The sequence below is a fragment of the Pseudoliparis swirei genome, chromosome 7 (genome assembly GCF_029220125.1).
Source record: "Pseudoliparis swirei isolate HS2019 ecotype Mariana Trench chromosome 7, NWPU_hadal_v1, whole genome shotgun sequence".
In the NCBI taxonomy this organism is placed as follows: domain Eukaryota; kingdom Metazoa; phylum Chordata; class Actinopteri; order Perciformes; family Liparidae; genus Pseudoliparis; species Pseudoliparis swirei.
The window spans coordinates 15,870,239-15,887,819 of NC_079394.1; the positions used below are offsets into that span (position 1 = coordinate 15,870,239).

At 46.0% G+C, this 17,581-nt stretch overlaps 1 protein-coding gene across 8 annotated transcripts in view; it reads right to left on the reverse strand.

The window, feature by feature from the left end:
- The window catches only part of wdfy3 (WD repeat and FYVE domain containing 3), a 70,865-nt gene that overhangs the window by 2,157 nt on the left and 51,127 nt on the right, over nucleotides 1-17,581 (reverse strand). For all 8 annotated transcript variants that reach the window (XM_056419909.1, XM_056419908.1, XM_056419910.1 and 5 more), the window contains 27 exons: nucleotides 14,604-14,786; nucleotides 12,753-12,910; nucleotides 12,596-12,673; nucleotides 11,700-11,930; nucleotides 8,327-8,498; nucleotides 8,079-8,242; nucleotides 7,632-7,780; nucleotides 7,211-7,331; nucleotides 7,015-7,100; nucleotides 6,173-6,253; nucleotides 5,906-5,960; nucleotides 5,706-5,825; nucleotides 5,307-5,424; nucleotides 5,080-5,186; nucleotides 4,636-4,789; nucleotides 4,477-4,568; nucleotides 4,178-4,390; nucleotides 3,932-4,073; nucleotides 3,496-3,650; nucleotides 3,006-3,164; nucleotides 2,761-2,940; nucleotides 2,499-2,681; nucleotides 2,326-2,419; nucleotides 2,070-2,240; nucleotides 1,709-1,942; nucleotides 1,485-1,596; nucleotides 1,067-1,258 (listed from right to left, as the gene is read on the reverse strand). In XM_056419909.1, coding sequence (XP_056275884.1) covers nucleotides 1,067-1,258; nucleotides 1,485-1,596; nucleotides 1,709-1,942; nucleotides 2,070-2,240; nucleotides 2,326-2,419; nucleotides 2,499-2,681; nucleotides 2,761-2,940; nucleotides 3,006-3,164; nucleotides 3,496-3,650; nucleotides 3,932-4,073; nucleotides 4,178-4,390; nucleotides 4,477-4,568; nucleotides 4,636-4,789; nucleotides 5,080-5,186; nucleotides 5,307-5,424; nucleotides 5,706-5,825; nucleotides 5,906-5,960; nucleotides 6,173-6,253; nucleotides 7,015-7,100; nucleotides 7,211-7,331; nucleotides 7,632-7,780; nucleotides 8,079-8,242; nucleotides 8,327-8,498; nucleotides 11,700-11,930; nucleotides 12,596-12,673; nucleotides 12,753-12,910; nucleotides 14,604-14,786 — 3,904 coding nt within the window. The remainder of the gene's footprint in view (nucleotides 1-1,066; nucleotides 1,259-1,484; nucleotides 1,597-1,708; nucleotides 1,943-2,069; nucleotides 2,241-2,325; nucleotides 2,420-2,498; nucleotides 2,682-2,760; nucleotides 2,941-3,005; nucleotides 3,165-3,495; nucleotides 3,651-3,931; nucleotides 4,074-4,177; nucleotides 4,391-4,476; nucleotides 4,569-4,635; nucleotides 4,790-5,079; nucleotides 5,187-5,306; nucleotides 5,425-5,705; nucleotides 5,826-5,905; nucleotides 5,961-6,172; nucleotides 6,254-7,014; nucleotides 7,101-7,210; nucleotides 7,332-7,631; nucleotides 7,781-8,078; nucleotides 8,243-8,326; nucleotides 8,499-11,699; nucleotides 11,931-12,595; nucleotides 12,674-12,752; nucleotides 12,911-14,603; nucleotides 14,787-17,581) is intronic.

Sequence of the window (17,581 nt, forward strand, 5' to 3'; positions counted from 1 at the left end):
TTTGCACTATAGGGCGCACTAGATTATAAGGCGCACTGTCAATGAATGGTCTATTTTCGATCTTTTTTCATATATAAAGCGCACCGGACTATAAGGCGCATTAAGCGGAAAAAAACTGTCAGATAAGTCAGTCGATCAAACTTTATTAAACGCGTTCACAATAATTCTCAACATTATTCAAACGTTAATGAGCGTATTCACAATAACTACCAACCTTATTCAGTTGTATTTTGGGATCCTTATACACACACTGTAATATTATGGTGAAGCACAGTATTGTAACGGACTGAGGGAAATGTTATGTCCGGATGTAAGTGAACGTCTCACGAGCTGGTAGCTGTGAGGCGTGTCTGTGATTGGACAGCGAGTGATGTTGTTGTGTGTGTGTTGTGTTCCGCGGGTTCTGAGCGGAGTTATGACCCGGAGCAGCCGTGAAGCTGGTTTTGAGGTTTCACGGCGGTTTGTTGTCGTTTTGGCGTAGGCGACGGCCAACAGTAGCTTGTTCTATGTTCCTTGAATAAACACCCTATAAGCCATCTACGTCTCGTAGCGTTCCTGACCCAGGGTCGCTACAGTATGTATTACTCCGCGACGCTCCTGGCTACGGTAGCCGTAATGCTGCAAGCGGTGCGGCTTTGTAGTTTACCAAAGTCGTACTAAAACATTTTGACTTAGCGCCGTGAGCGCCTTGTACCACACAAAATCGCTTAGAGGTCAGTAAACAAAACCAGAATTAATCCATATATACGGCGCTTCGGATTATAAAGCGCACTGTCGTTTTTTGAGAAAATTAAAGGCTTTTAAGTGCGCCCTATAGTGCAAAAAATACGGTAGTTTAAAAAAAAATTCTACAAAGTCTAAAAATATATTTTTTAACTAGAATGAGAATATATTAGTATAAAGAAACAGACCCTCTTTTAAGAGACTTCTCTCCAAAGCGAGTTTTCTATTCTCGTATACAAAAAACACGTTGCTGCATATCTCATCCCTCACTGTATATAGAAAACAATCTTATTTTGAAAATCCACCGAGTCTAACGTCACGCCTTCGTGATGACATCACTCACTTTTGGCAGAACAGCTGGCCGCAGTTCCTGCAGTGGTGGCGCCGCTCGGTGAGCGAGAAGCGCACCGCACAGCCGGAGCAGCTGTCCACCACCTCGTCCTTCACCCAGTGGTCGGCCCGGCCCGACTGCTCGCTCACCGACCAGCTGAACACACGGCCACGCTCATCGCCCACCAGGATACGACTGTGGTCCCTGGGGAGGGGGGGGGAGAATAAGGAGAAGAACAAGAACAAGAATAAGAAGGAGAAGAACAAGAAGGAGAACAAGAACAAGAAGAAGAACAAGAACAAGAAAGAGAACAAGAAGAACAAGGAGAAGAACAAGAAGAAGGAGAACAACAACAAGAAGGAGAAGTCCGCGACATGTTTGTCCTCCTTTATTCCTCTCATCCCCTCATCCCTCGTCTCTCGTCTCTTACTTGGAGATGGCGAGCGTTGTGATCTCGGCCGGCTGGGCGTTGTCCTTGCGGTCGAATGCCGTGTGCATGGTGAGTTTGCTCCGGAACACCAGCTGACGCTCCCACCGGTAGCCTGAGAACACACCGGCACCTTCAGCCGGTAACCGAGGGACGGGAACCGCCCCCGGTTACCGGCTGGACAACGGAAAACAACAACAACAACAACCAATCAGGAGGACGCTCACCGGCCCTCAGCTGGTTGTACGGCCGTGCGTCCATGGTGGAGGGCTGTGGCACCGAGGCGTGGCCCGGATGAGCCGGGTGGTGGTGGGGGTGAGGGACTTTAGTCTGGCCCTCGGAGTAGTTGACGAACACAAAGCCGTCCTTCTCGTCGACGCTCAGCGTGTCCGACCAGCGGCGGGAGTCGTCGGAGCCGCTGTCCATCGAGCACGCCGCGCCGGCTCGAGCGGAGGAGGGGCCTAAAGGCGGGAAAAGGGGGAGGAGCTTGAACGAACAGGAAGCAACGCCTTATGGTAACCTACGACAATGTATCAACGTCTTTTTGACTCGACCGCGCACCGTTTCCACGGCGACGGGGCAGGGTACCTCTTGGCCGGTGCACGGCGCCGCCCGGCTGGCCGCCCGTCTGGCCGCCCGGCCGGCCACCTCCGCCCGTGGAGGGGGGGCCGCGCGGCGCTCCGGGCTCCGGGCCGACGGGCTCGTCTCCGTCCGACTCGCTGCTGTCGTCGTCGCCGTTGTTATGGCTCTCGCCGCCTTCTGTGACGACGACAACGACTTTCACTTTAATACTTTAGATGAAACTCGCGGTTCAGCCGCCACTTGGAACTCACACCAGACTCACCGATCTTCTCCTCGCCGCAGCACTCGGGCACGTCGGCCTCCGCCGGCTCCGGCGCCGGGGTTTCTGGGACTTGGAGGAACTCCATCCTCCAAAACTACGAGAAACACGGAAGGACTTTAACTACACAAAGTCATGCAGAAAGAGAAGAACAAGAACAAGAAGAAGAAGATTACCCTGACGACGCCGTCCGAGTGCCCGGTGACGATGACGTTCTGCGTGTCCCACTCGTTCATCTCTGACACGCAGCAGCAGCTGATCTGTTGGCTGCGGCCGGTGTACGTGTTGGCGCTGGAGATGGGGCTGCCGTTGATGCTCCACACGTGGATGTGTGTGCCGGCGCACGACACAATGTCGCCCTGCACACACACACACACACACACACGTTATGTCTGCCCCCCCGTCCGTGGTAGTCGACCCTTTGCGGGCGGGGCTTACCGTCAGCTCGTTGATGCACAGGGCGGAGACCGGCGCCCGGTGGCCCCGCAACTGCGTGACGAAGGAGAGCTTGTTGAGGTCCCAGATGATGCAGGTTCGATCCCGGGAGCCGCTGACCACGATGTGGTACGCAGACGACGCAGTCAGGCACGTCACGGCGTCCGTGTGGCCGAGCAGCGCCTACGCAGAGAAGGACGTGAGACTCGACCACGCGGCACCACTTGTTTGTTTGTTTGTTTGTTTACCTGCTTGAGCGTGAGGGTCTTGGCCCTCTCCTTGGAGGAGCCCGTCTCCCACACGCAGATGGCGGTGCTGGTGCCGGCGGTGATGACCAGCTTCAGGTTGGGACAGATGGCGCAGAGGATCTGACCCCATTCTGAGAGACACTCGTACACCACCAAGGCCTGGGAGGAGGAGGAGGAGGAGGAACAGGAGGAGGAGGAGAAGGCAGTATATATTCAGCATCTGTATTTCAGTAAGATGCTAATCCTTGGAGTGAAAGTAAATTTAATTTAATTATGAATAACAGTATTCATAATCTGCCATTTCCTGATTTATTAACCGAGGATTAAAACAGGAAGTCGTTAACTCCTTCAAAATAAGAGCTCGAACCTTCTGCAAAAGGCGCTGCTGTAAAAGCTGAAGGGGTAAGTGAGGAAAGGGCATTTGCATGTAAGCACCAGCCACGGGAGTATAAAATGGTTATCTATATATATATATACACACAACTGTTACCTTGTCAGACTCGTAGTTAGCCAGGCGGCAGCTGAGGTCGGCGTAGCCCCAGGCGAAGGTCTTGCTCCAGGTCGGGGGAACCAGGACTTTGTTTTGCTCCACCGCGAGAATCCCCTTATCGGTGCACATGATCTGCCCCACAGGGTCCTTCAGCTCTAGACACACAAAGACACACAAAGACACACAAAACACATGTGAGTGGCGAGACTAAAGAGATTCCTGCACCTTGCGGTATGTACAGGTACTTAGACGACAGTGTGTGTGTGTGTATGTGTGTGTGCGTGTGTGTGTATGCGTGTGTATATGTGTGTGTGTGTGCGTGTGTATATGTGATACGTGTATATATGTGTGTGTGTGTGTGCGTGTGTATATGTGTGTGCGTGTGTGTATGTGTGTGTGCGTGTGTGTGTATATGTGTGTGCGTGTGTGTGTGTACCTTTAACCGGTGTAAGAGAAGGCCTCAGATTGTCCAGGTGGTGGAAGAAGATCTTGTCGCCGTTGGAGCTCGGAGGAGCGCTCGCCACGTCCCCGTTGGCCTTACCGCGGACCCGTTTAGGAGGGTGGGGCTTCTTAAACAGCTGACACACACACACACACACACAGTCAGCCAAGAGAAGAACAGGACTTTGACATAAGCGGATACTGAAGGTCGGCCCTCCGGCCCGGAGGAGAGGGTTCTGACCTGTTTGGGTATTTGTCCGAAGTTGTTGATGAAGCCGATGGTCGCCGTCTCCTTGAGCGGGTCGTTGATGTTGTAGATGTCCACCTGGCCCTCGTAGAACAGGTGGTGGAAGACGTTGACCGCCTCCACGGCCGGCGGGCCCTGCTGCTTGTACCCGAAGATCAGGTCGATCCACTCGTGGAGGTGGGCCGACACGTAGTCGCACTCCAGCGCCTGCAGGGGGCGACCACACAGAGGTCAACGTGTGTGCTCACTGGAACCCGGAACCGAAAAACTGAGTGAGTGGGTCGGCGCCCTACGTCTCTGTGGACTCTGATGAACTCCCGGGGGTCGCCCTTGGCCCAAGGCGGCAGGAGGACGTCGCCCAGCTTGGTGCCGTTCTGCTTGGCGCCTGGTAGAACCGGCAGACCCAACATTAATACATACACACACACACACACACACACACAAGTACCGACCCAGGTCGAAGTTGTTGGCGTTGAGCAGGAACTCGGGCAGGTAGAAGAACTCGGGGATGAGCTCCTTGACGTCGGCCATGTTGTGTTTGGAGGCCGAGAACCAGCCTTCACGCACGCTGTGGAACATCCGGTCGGCCAGGTCAAAGTGACCTCCCTGGTGTGCACAAAAATGTAAAAATGATGTTATTATATCTTTTATTACCCCCCCCCCCCACCTTTAAACAACTTAAAACACTCATCCATGTTACTTACTGAATGAATAAGAGGAGTTATAATGTACACAACTAGCTAACACACAACATACCTTTAGTGCGACTTAGTGGCGTCCTCTTGTGGCCGAAATGAGTATTACAACAACACGTTTTCCTTTCTCATTGTTTCAGAGACTATTTTAAGCGTCTTACTTCTCACTTGATGACGAGCAGAACATTGAAGAGTCCAAACCTGAAGTCTGAGGAAGATCTGCGTGAAGGGCTCCATCCGTACCAGATAGGAGGCCACGATCATGGCAGAGGAGTAGTGGGTGCCGTAGTGGTACGCGGGGGTTTCACCTGGCGGGGACAGCAAAAAATCGACACATTATGTCGCCATGATGACCAGCAGTTGGCGGTTCGCGATGGTACATTCGGCTCCGGGCCGTTAAAACGAGAGCTTGGCCTCGAGGGTCTCACCGGTGGGGTCCTCCCAGTCCTTGTACCTCTTCTTGTACTGCGTCAGCCGGTTGTCGGTCTGAGCGCCCATCGGCTTGGCGAGGTTACGGAACGTCTTGGGGTTGTTCAGGTCCAGCTCCTGGTGCAAGGAAAGAACGGATTAATTCGGATTTTATATAATAAAATAATAATATATATAAATAAATATGAGAATAATAATAATAATAATAATATATTTATATACGAGAATACTGTATATAAAAATAAATTATATATATACATATATAAATATGTATATATACATACATATATATGAGAATACTGGTTGTTTATTGTGATTATATATATATTTTTTTATATATGAAGCAATCACATTTTTTTTCCGCGTCACCCACACACAAAAAAAACAACTGCACTCACCTCGGAGTCGAAGTCGGCCAGGATCCAGGGGAACACGGGGTACTGCATCAGGTCATTGTAGGAGCGGCCGGCCAGCGTGTTCAGGTGCATCAGGTACTGGAAGTTACTGATCTCTCCTCTCTGGAACACAGGAGGGGAAGAAGAGGCGTCAGCGGCACGTCTCCATGCCGAGATGTTTAAGGGCCAACGAGGCGTCTTACCTCCCACCGCTGGGTCACCGACTTCTCCCCCACCAGTGTGCTGAGGAGCCCAGACCTGAGCAGAGAGGTTACAACAGATCAGCATCAATTAGCCGCTAGGCGACACATGCGGTGCATTAACGAGTCTCTTAATGGTCTCTGATGACTGCAGAGCCCGTCTCCATTATGTAAGGAGATATAATTATGAACCCTCTCACGAGTCACGACCTCCTGCAATGGTCGAACCGTCCCCAGAGTTAATAACCGTATAGTTTGAGTAGGCGTTACCCTTGTTCCACGCTGGTGTTCGGCCTCTGGCCCGAAACCGACTCCGAGCTGTCGGCCAGTGAAGGCACCACCGCCAAGAACCTGCAAGGAATTCATTCAAAAATATTTACATATATACAGTATTCTCATATATATTTATCTATAAATAAATAAATAAATACATATATATATTTGTATACATTTATAAATAAAAAATAGAAATAAAAAAATGATATATATACATATAGTGTTCTCATATACATTTAGTTATATATATTCATATATATATATAAATTCATATATATATAGATATTCATATATATATATAAATTCATATATATATAGATATTCATATATAAATATATATATACATATATATTCATATATCTATAAATATATAGCTTTATATACACATATTATTTATATAATTATATGTATATATACATTTCTATATGTATATTTATATATTTACATATATATAAATATATATAAATAAATATATATACAAATTATATATACTGTATATATAATATATATATATTTTTTTACATTTGAAGCTTTGAATGTCAGTCTTCACCGTAATAAAACTAATTTAAAAAATCCACAAACAAAGCACAATTAATTTAGTATTTTTCTATTAAACTAACTTTCTTTAATGAATGTAATTGGTCGGAGTCTCTCTTTGTGTTTGGCTGGCGGGCGGTGGGACACATTTTCTTTTTGAAAGGTTAAATGCCAACAAATATGGATCATAGCAGAACACTTTAAGATAAAAATACGTTGTGATTTTAGGAAATGATTCCTTTGATCTTTTTCCCTAAACATTTTGACTTTATGAGATGAGCTTCTGTCTGATTCGGTACCTTTGGTAGACTTTGTTCCGGACTCCTTTCTGGAAGGCCAGCAGGTAGTTCCTCCCGTCGGCTGAGAACACCTCCACCGCCATGGGCTGAACGGCGAGGACACACATCACAAGGCGGTGAGTCAGTCAGTCACTGTGTGTGTGTGTGTGTGTGTGTGTGTGTGTGTGTGTGTGTGTGTGTGTGTGTGTGTGTGTACCTGCAGCAGGTAGCGTCTCTTGTGCACTTCCTTGATGTCCTCGTAGGCGAAGATGCTGCAGGTCCTCTTCAGCTGGCTCTGGCCCTGTCTCGCTCCTCTGGGGATGATGGCCTCGTGCAGACTGCCACACGGACGACACATTTTACCCACAATGCACTCGTCTCAACTGAAATGTTATATGCTATATTTTATATATATATATTATTATAATGTATATGTTATACATTATAATATATATAATATTAGAAATATATAATAATTAATATATACATATATATATAGTAATAATAGATGTTATATATATTATAATATATATCGTGACCTCACTTGACACCTGAAAACAAATATATGTATGAAATAAATGTCTCTGCTCTCTCGGCATCATCATCCCACGGCAGTGTCCAGAGGCACGATGACCTACTTGGGGGGCAGCGTGTCGATGTCCCTGATCTCCCTGGAAACCGTCATGGTGTAGCCGTCGATGACGTAGAAGTGCTCCTTGCCGAACAGCAGCAGACCCTCGCCGGTGTCCAGACCCTGGACCCGGGCACAGCGGTACATGTGCTGGATCTGGAGCGAGAGGCGGGATCATATACGTGTGTGATTGACAGATGTCGTGTGACCGAACGTCTCCTTTTAAAACCATTTAAATCAGATATAATTTCTACTGGGGACTGCAGGGCTAAAGAGACTGAAACGTGTCTTTGGCTCAAACACAAGTATTATTTAAAATCTTGTTTAAATAATCTTGTTAAAATTTAATTGATACACACAATTCACAGAAATTCTAAGACAACATGAAATAATGGCGAGTAAAGAAGATGTATTTATCCAAAATATGGTGATGCGTCAGTGGCGACCCTCTGACCTTCTCCCCCTCCTCCAGGAGGCGGAGCAGAGACGTGTTGTCGGTCCTCTGCTCCTCCTCGGGCCCTCCGGCCTCCAGCAGCTGCTCCTGGAGCTGCTCCTGGCTCTCCTCGTCCGGCCCGTCTGCCGTGGACCGAGACCTCTTCAGGGGGGCCTTCACCAGGCCTGCGGGGGCACAGCAGGGAGCTTGTCAGGGAGGTGAAGGTGAGCAAAACAAACGCCTCCTGCTCCTTGAGGAGGAGTCGGTACCTTTGACCCGGGCGATGGTGTCTTCCCCCCCGTGCTCCGGCTCGTGCTGGGTGGTCTCTCCTTCCGTGTTGTGCTCCACAGAGTGCTGGTACATGCCAGGGTTTCCAGACAGGAGGCGCACGTAGTACTCCTTACTGTCGTAGCTGATGGCCCGCCGGTACCGCAAGGGCTTCTGGGTAATGATAATGAAGAGGTTTACACACCGAGGATGTGACAAAGAAACACCATAAAGAAACGCCTGCCAGTCAGTGATGTGTTGATGCCTATTTTATTAATATACATTGAGTATCACTATATTGTGAAACATATTGATTCTTAAATGCACAATTTGAAATTGAATTTGTAATATATAAATATGTTTTTTAAATAATTACAGTTTTAATAACATATTTATATATATAATATTATATATAAATATAAATATTTGTAATTTAATTTATCATAATAAAAATGACTATATATATATATAAAATATAATATATATTTTGGGTTTAACACTTTCCCCACTCCGGGATTAAAAAGTGGACATTATTATTATTATTATTAATATTTATATGAAACATTATTGTTTTCATATATTTACCAAAAATAAAATTAATTTTATTCCGATATGCCGTAACCTCTTTGTCATTATATAAATCACGTCCTCGAATGTTTTCTCTCGTGACCATCAGAACCAGGTCCTTCGAGGTCTTAACCTGAAACTTTAAATATGGACTCAAGAGCAGAAGGATTTGGGCTGATGGGGGTGACTATGGGTCAGTGGGTAGCAGGTCCGTCTTTCAATCAGAGGGTTGGAGGTTCAATCCCCGCCCTCGATGTGTCCTTGAGCAAGACACTTAACCCTGAATTGCTCCCTGTAGCTGCGTCTACACTGTATGAATGTAACAGGATTGTAAGTCGCTTTGGATAAAAGCGTCAGCTAAATGACATGTAGTGTAATGTAATGTAATGATGTGACATCTTTCATATCCAAACCAGCCTGATCCATAACTCCATGCTCTCTCTCCTCTCACGCCTTCTGCTTCCCGGCCGTTTGTCTTGTGTATTTATGAATAATGGATGAAGTCACAGCAAAACACAAGTCCGGGGTCACATGCACATGAAACCAAAAGTCACAGGGAGGCTGCTTCCTGTTCGCTGAGCCGTGGCAAAGCAACCGGATGAACACTGTTACTATCGCGCAGTCACACCAGGCTGCAAAAGGGGGAGCTCCATTGTCTCCATCCCGGGGGGCTTTCGGGGAGGTTACCTGGGCTCGGTCGAGGCCCCGAACTGGGGCCGAGGAGGGTAAGAGGGACACCAGAGGGGGAGGAGAGGGCTGGAGAACCAACAACAAAAACAAGTGTTTCAATTGTCTTTTATGAACCCCACGGAGTTCTCTGTAAAGTCTTTGCGGGAGAGATCAACGCCGCAAAAGGCCATCTGGTACCCCGACTCCGAAAGTCATATTCACATCCCTAATAAAGCGTTTTTGTGTGTATGACGTCGACACTTTGAGCTAAAATTCACCGTGTTCAGTCGCGGTCCGTGAGTGTGTGTGCGACTGTGCCATGCACGTGATGGTGGAGCCTCGAGGACTTTGGAGCTAATTATACAATCTATGAGCTAGGGATGGGCATCGAGAACCGGTTCTGTTTTAGAACCGGTTCCCGGTGAACCGATTGTTTGGGATCGTCAGCCAAATTCTTTAACGGTTCTGCCAACGGTCCTCTGTGGCGTTGCGCATGCTCGAACTTTTTTAGTTTCTTCTTCAGACTGCAGCAAACATGGCAACTAGGCAGCGGCGGTCTAAAGTTTGGCTCTATTTCACACGACAAAAAGTGCTCGTGTGAGGTGAGAGTGTGCTCACCTGTGTGCGCGCATTACGGCTGAGCGCTGCGCGCGCAGACAGCGTTTAACGGAGCGGAACATTGCGTGCGCTCTGATCGCTCTTTTAATGAAGTATCGAAACTAAAACTATGCTAAATCACATCGTTTTTAACGTACGGGTACTTTGTTAGTATCGATACACCGTGCAGCGTGACAGCAGCAGATGTAGCGGACTAACATTCAAGCTAACCTAACTTCCCAAACGCTGTGGACATCTGAACGCTGATTGGCCGAGACAAGACACGTCCCATCAAAGATGTTTTATTGCGAAGAGCACCACATCACATTTTCTCCGCGTCTCACTGCAATCTCAACGGCAGCGGGCCAGGTGAAAAAAATAATAAATCGGAACGCGTCTCTGGTATTGTTCAGGGGGCCGGGCCACATGTGGAGGCGTTCATTGTGTAAACCAGCTTTCACTATATAAATAATCTCCATTGCCATCCAATTTAGCTGATGACGTTCAGAGTCAGACCGGTTCAGAGGCTGGTAGTCTGTCTGGGTCACAGGCTACAGCTAGCACGTCTTGTACACCTCCACCCCATCTGAGAGAGTGTTCTCCACGGCTGGAGACACAATAAGTCCTGAGAGATCGCTTATCCTCCCGGAGAAAGCAGACATGCTTATTTTTCTGCATAAGAATTGTTGATGATCCATACAATTGATGGTTGCACACTTGGTATTTGTCACTGCTAGTTTCATTTTTGGCAGCTCAGTTCATATACCCTTTAAAAAAAAAAGGAAGGAGCACTGTAATTTCTAGGAACATGTTTAAATTAAACAGAATACATTTTATTTAAGTTATGTAAGTTTTATTTTAAGTTCAAGAGGAATATGTATAAATGTTTTTGGTTATTTAAAAAAATGTAAATGTGTATGTATACATACTGTATATGGTGTGCAGCATTATAGAAAAGAAAATTAATGTAAATAAACCCGTTTGTGCTCTTTTTTTGACCCCTTGCCCAATAAGAATCGATAAGAGAATCGATTCGATAAGCAGGAATCGATAAGGCATCGGAATCGTTAAAATCTTATCAATTCTCATCCCTACTATGAGCCAGAACTCGTCACCCTTGCCGGGTTCTGCAGTCTCCACTGAGCGGCTTTTCATCATGGGATCAATCGTTATGATTTAAAGTCTGTGACGATTATTTTGACATTCAAAGCTTCTTCCACGGTCAAAGTCTATGATGTAATCACCCCAAAAAATATATAAAAATCATATATATATATAATAATAATGTATGGATTTGAAAGACAACAGCAGTTAAATAATCGGTAGGTCCAAAGCTGAATTAATTTTAAATCACCCCAAAATAAACACAAACAAAATCCCCAATTTGAATTTGAAAAATAAATAAAAGATAAATAAAACAAAACGTGTCCCGTAAACACACAGGGTTCATACACACTTCAAACCATATTTCCGTGACCAAACTTTGACGACTGTAAGACCTCCTCAGGAGTGGAACGGTGTTATTTAAAGCCGAGGCCGTACCTGTGCCGGGTTGGTGCTGGGCTCCATCTCGGGGTTGTAGGGGTAGTGGATGTAGAACATGTCGTTGCGCACCATCTTCTTCCTCATGCGGCACGGCCCCTCCGTCATCTCCAGCACGAACTTGTCCAGGTGGGATCCGATGGGCGGACCCCACAGGCCGCGCTCACGCAGCAGCTCGTACTCGATGGACGCCCAGTCCTCCGTCACGTACTTCAGGGTGTTCTGCTGACGCTGGGGGGGGGACAGAGGGGGGGGGGGTTAAAGACACAGGGCTATTAAATAGAATAAGTGTGTGTTGTGTAATGTGCACTAAATAAATAATAATAATAAAATAAGCTGCAATAAATTGATTGTTTTTGTGCAGCTACAAGTTATATCTGCTTAATGTTTCTATGATGGAGATGGAGGAGGAGGAAGAGAAAGAGGAGGAAGAGAAAGAAGAGGAAGAGAAATAGGAGGAAGAAGAAAAAGAGGAGGAAGAGAAAGAAAGAGGAGGAGGAAATGGAAATGGAAAGGAAGAGAAAGAGGAAAAGGAAGGGGAAGGGGAGGAGGAGGAGGAGGAAGAGAAAGAGGAGGAAATAGAAGAGAAAGAAGAGGAAGACAAGGAAGAGAAATAGGAGGAAGAGGAAGAAATGGAGAAAGGAAGAAAGAGGAGGAAGAGGAAGAGAAAGATGAGAGGAGGAAGAGCAGGGGAAAGAGGAGGGGGAAGAGGAAGAGGAGGAAGAGGAAGAAAAAAGAAATGGAAGGGGAGAAGGAAAAGAAAGATGAGGAAACGCAAAAGGAGGAGGAAAAGGACGAGAAAGAGGAGGAGAAAGGGTAGGAGGAGGAGAAGGAGGAAACAGAAAAGGAGACTGATCCATGGTCCCTTTACATGTGGTAAAGATGGCGCTCGGTACCTCCTGGTGTTCTTTGTACTGCATGGCCACGAGGTCCCGCACCACGGCGATGTGCGTGAACATCCACTGGAACGTCTCCTGAGGGTCAGCACACACCAGATGAAGATGAAGCCGACGCACACGCCACACGCACACGCCACGCCGCCCGCCGCGTTACCTGCGCCGACAGGCTGTTCTTGTTCAGGCTGTTGTCCCTCTTGTTGCGGCGGACGCCCGTCAGCTTGGAGAGGCCGAAGCCGCTGCTGACCCGGGACAGCTTGGACTGGGTTGCCGGCGGCAACGCCTCGCCGCGGCTGATGCACTTCTTCTCGTGGACTGGACGGCGGGGGGAAGAAACAAAAAACATGAGGCTCGTAAGTAGGGTTGGGTACCGGAAACCGGTGCCAATGTGGGCACCGGTTTCAATACAACCGGTGCTACCCGGACCGAAACGCAACGCCATTCTGGTGCCTGAACCCGTGTGGAGCACACCAGCGTCAGGCTGGGCGCGATGGGGAGACCGTCACCGGTCCCCCTGAACACATGGAGACCGATGATGACGAGCAGCATGAACTCAGATTAGTACCGGAACATTGATTAAAAGTCTTGCATTCATAAAAGTAGGCCAAGAAATAATAAATTAGCCATTATAACCATGTTTAAGCTAGCTCGTAGCTAGCGCTAGCTACGAGCTACGAGCGTGACAGTCTGCTATCAGATGTGTTGGTGTCCAGCGGTCCCGGCTGTATACCCGGTGTTACCGGGAATATAATGACGGAGGAATAAAGACCGTGGGGCGTCACTTTGTTTCAGTGTAACTCTCGCTATCAGAAGCAAAATTGTATTTGTCACGTGTCATCTTCAGTACCTCTGATTGGTTGTTCTCTTTGCCCATCAAAACAGTGACAGGTTTAACCCTATAAGCAGGGGCGACATAACTTTTTCAGTGAGTACCGGTTTGATTGGCTACATTGAAGTGCAACACAACATGCTCAAGGTTCTTTTTTTTCAAATATATTTCAAACTCCAAGCAGCTGTTTCTGAAGGAATTTTCGTTTGTGTTTGTTTTCCGAAGGGCAACAGGCAGCACAGATTGTATATTTTATTGTTATTTATCAATAAAATAGTAAAAAATGGGAAAAAAAACTTTGCAAGTTGTTTTTTAGTGTGTCAGGGTTTCCTGAGAGAAAAAATTATTTCGCCTTAAGCCGTTTTTTTTCGCGCCCAAACTGGTCCCGAGCGCCTGTAAAAACAACTAGAAGGTGTGCCAGACACCGCAAAAAAATTTTTTTGACCCCAACCCAACTTTGAAGTTTTAAAGTGCGCCTTCAAATTTTTTGGGCGTTTCTATTTTTAAGTTAAGGTAGTTAATTCTGGTTAAAAAGTTGTAAAACGAGATGGTGTTTGGTACTCACTCCATCTGTAGCGTCAGTTTTGTGACGTACACCTACGGGGGGGGGTGCAAGATGTGCGCGCACACGCCGGCATCGGAGCTCTGCGGCACGCGAGACGGAGAGCCGAGAAGTGTTAACGCAACACGTAGGTTAGAGACGATCAATAACAGATCGGTTAAGTACGCAAAGGCGCGAAGTAACACAAGTGTATTACGCATTGTTGATTATCTTTGCGCATGCGTACCAGTTATGTGCACCCTGCCTATAAGGTCTGCACATGACAATATATATATATATATATACACACACATCATATAACAGAGAACATATATTGTGTATGTCAACAGTCTGATATCCGTTGTGTGTCAGTGCTCCATGATAACGGCTTCTACAGGGAATATGGCCAAAGAGGTTTTTAATGTCCTCATTGTGCGTTTTTAAAAAAAAGTACCGGTTCAGGCACCGTTTAGGCACCGGTATCGTTTTAAAAGTACCAATTTAGCACCGGTATCGAAAAAAAGAACGAAAAAAAACCGATACCCATCCCTACTCGTAAGCGAGTGGGTGTGGCTCCAGTGTGCGTGGAGTATATGTCTAGGTGTGTGTGTGTGTGTGTGTGTCTGGGTGTGTCTCACCCAGGTGGTTCTGCCAGCTCTTCAGCGCCGGCTCCTCTAGCGCCGGCCGGGCCGTGGCGATGTCCACGTGGCCGCGGTCGTTGCAGGGCAGCGACACCTTGAAGATGTCCTCCAGCATCTGACGCTTGCTGTGCATGAGCTCCGTCCACACGCGGTTCACCGCCTTCAGTAGCAGCTGGCGGCCTGCAGGGGGCGTGAGGGGGGGGAATGAATCAATCTGTTGTGCTCCAGACATTGTAAACAAGTAAACAACGGTCACGCTGGTAGGACCGGCTTGAATATATTATTAGTAGGGCTGTCAATCGATTTAAAAAAATTAACTAATTAATCGAATTGAAATTGCGATTAATTAATCGCGATTAATCGCAATTAAAAGTTAAAAGTTAAAAGTTCATTCTTTTTAAAGACCAAACTTCACACAGAGCTGTGTTTTCAAAGAGGCTCCTACCTATAAAGTGCCAGCAAGGTATTTAATATTGTGGATGATAAATTGTTTCTTCAGTGAAACATCAGATTAGTTAAAAAAAAAGAAGTATATTGAGACCCCATTGGTCCTGTCACCTTTAACATTGAACAGCAGCAGAACCAGTGGCCTTGGTAACTGACTGACATTCAAATATGTCACGTTCACCCTCTGGAGGATGGGGGCATTTTATACATTTTACAAACAAACAAAAATTCACCTTTTAAAGGCGTTTTCATGTGACACACCCCCACGTGTTATACATCAAACATTCCAGAACAATCTCAGCTCTATTCAATGAGGCTCAGTTGTCCTGGTGCCATGTTCTCTGACTGACAGGCTGCTATAGAGCCTCACCCGTGAGGTGGGAGGTCCTTTGTGATTTACTGAGTGTTCATTGGTTGTTTTTTTCCACAAAATGTTGACAGACAAACGGATTGACCAATCACGGTGAAGGTTTCGTGTGACGAGTTCTTTCCGCGCCGCGTCCCCCGACACGTCGCCCCTCTGTTCCTCTGTGTCTCAGAGGGGGAGACGGGAGGAAGGAGGAGCAGGAGGAAACCCGACTGATTCATCCACGAGTTTAAACTGATTTCTGCTTCTTATTTTCGCGGAAAAATAATTGTTTTAAAAACGGAAACAGTGTTAAACCGTACTGCCGCGGTTTGACACTCAGGAGTGAAAAAACTTAAACGAACACCGGAAGTAAACAAAGTTGCGTTAATTGCGTTAAAATATTTTAGTGCGTTAACGCGGCCAAATTAATCGCATAGATTAACGCGTTAACGCTGACAGCCCTAATTATTAGATATCTATTATTAGATATCTAATAATAAATCTATATTATATATATACTTATTAAATATGTATAAATAAAACATTATATTCATATATGTATTATTATTATTATATATGTAGTGGCACTCCGTATAGTTCTGGGTCTTCTGTACCACAATTTTGAGTTCAGTCTTAGAAACTATTAATCGACACGCGAGTGAGACAAGTAGTTCTTCCATAAAAAATGTTTACTATAAAACGTAGTTACATGTTCACACGGTCAAAAGACTATGCCGCTTCCAACATCTCTGAGCTCAAATCTGGACTGACAGTCCAACATGTAGGTTATACTGACGTAACGTCATCTGATTGGAAGCTTATATTCTGACAAGTTATTCAGCTTTTAAATACAATACTAAATTATATATGTTAACCTAAACATCAGGCATAAAAACGGGTCAGGGGTGAAAAAGGTGAGAAGGATAGGCACGGGGGGGGGGGGGGGGGTGCTGGTGACCTCCACGAACATCGATGTCGGACGTTGTATGATAATCTGTTGGTCCTCCATTCTGACACCAAGTCAGTGATCGGGCCTATAATAATAGTAATATTGTGTATAATATAGTCATTCATGAACCAATTTTTTTTTGGCGTGAACAAGTCTTCAAGTCTTGTGCTCTGCTGAGCCTCGAGTCTGTTCCTCGAGTCTGTTCTGCCTCTACCTGGTTGTCACGATCTTCTATACCATACCTGCCATAAATATCATGATACAATACCATAAAAACAGTATACCATAAATACGATACTGGTATATTTATCTATAATAGTAATAAATAAAATATCTGTATGGTTCACTTTTTACCAACTTTTTCAACACTTAACAAATGGCAGTAATATTAGTATTAGCCTACAAGATATTAATGAAACTACATGGAGCCATCAGAGCATTGATTATACACTATGAGGCCGTTCTGTATCTGACCAGATGATACCGAGTTCATCAGGATGAGCAGCTGTAGAGTTACAGAACTTTACAGACTGAACTTAAACATTTCACTTCTGGCAACTTTTTTTATTTTTATTTTTAAAGCCGAAAATTCCGCCACTTAACGCCCCTCTCTGTTAGCGCTGCGCAGTGTGCGCAGACAGCTTGACACGGAGCAGCGCGTGCGCTCTGATCCCGCGCTCTTTTAATGAAGTATCGATACTAAAAATATGCTAAATCACATCGTTTTTAACGTACGGGTACTTTGTTAGCATCGCTACACCGTGCAGCGCGACAGCAGCAGAAGTAGCGTCTAACATTCAAGCTAACCTAAACCACCAAACGCTGAAGACATCTTGACGCTGATTGGCCGAGACGCGACACGTCCCATCAAAGATGTTTTATTGCGAAGAGCACCACTCCACATTTTCTCCGTGTCCCACTCCAATCTCATAAACGCCGGCCGGCCAATTGACCCCCCCCCTACCCCAAAACAAAAACTCTTCGGATCTACACGATTCACGCGAGTCCCTATTTTGGTTTCAAAACGCAGAATTTTGCCGAAAGGTGAGGGATTCTCATGCCTGAAACATTCTTTCAAATCATAATGAATAAGATTTATCTTCAGTTACCTTTTAAAATCTTTTAAAACTAAATTATTATAACAAATGAAATCATGCATTTGGCTCTTACAATATATATTATAATATATATGTATTATATATATATGCAGGGTTTTTCCTGCATAGAGAA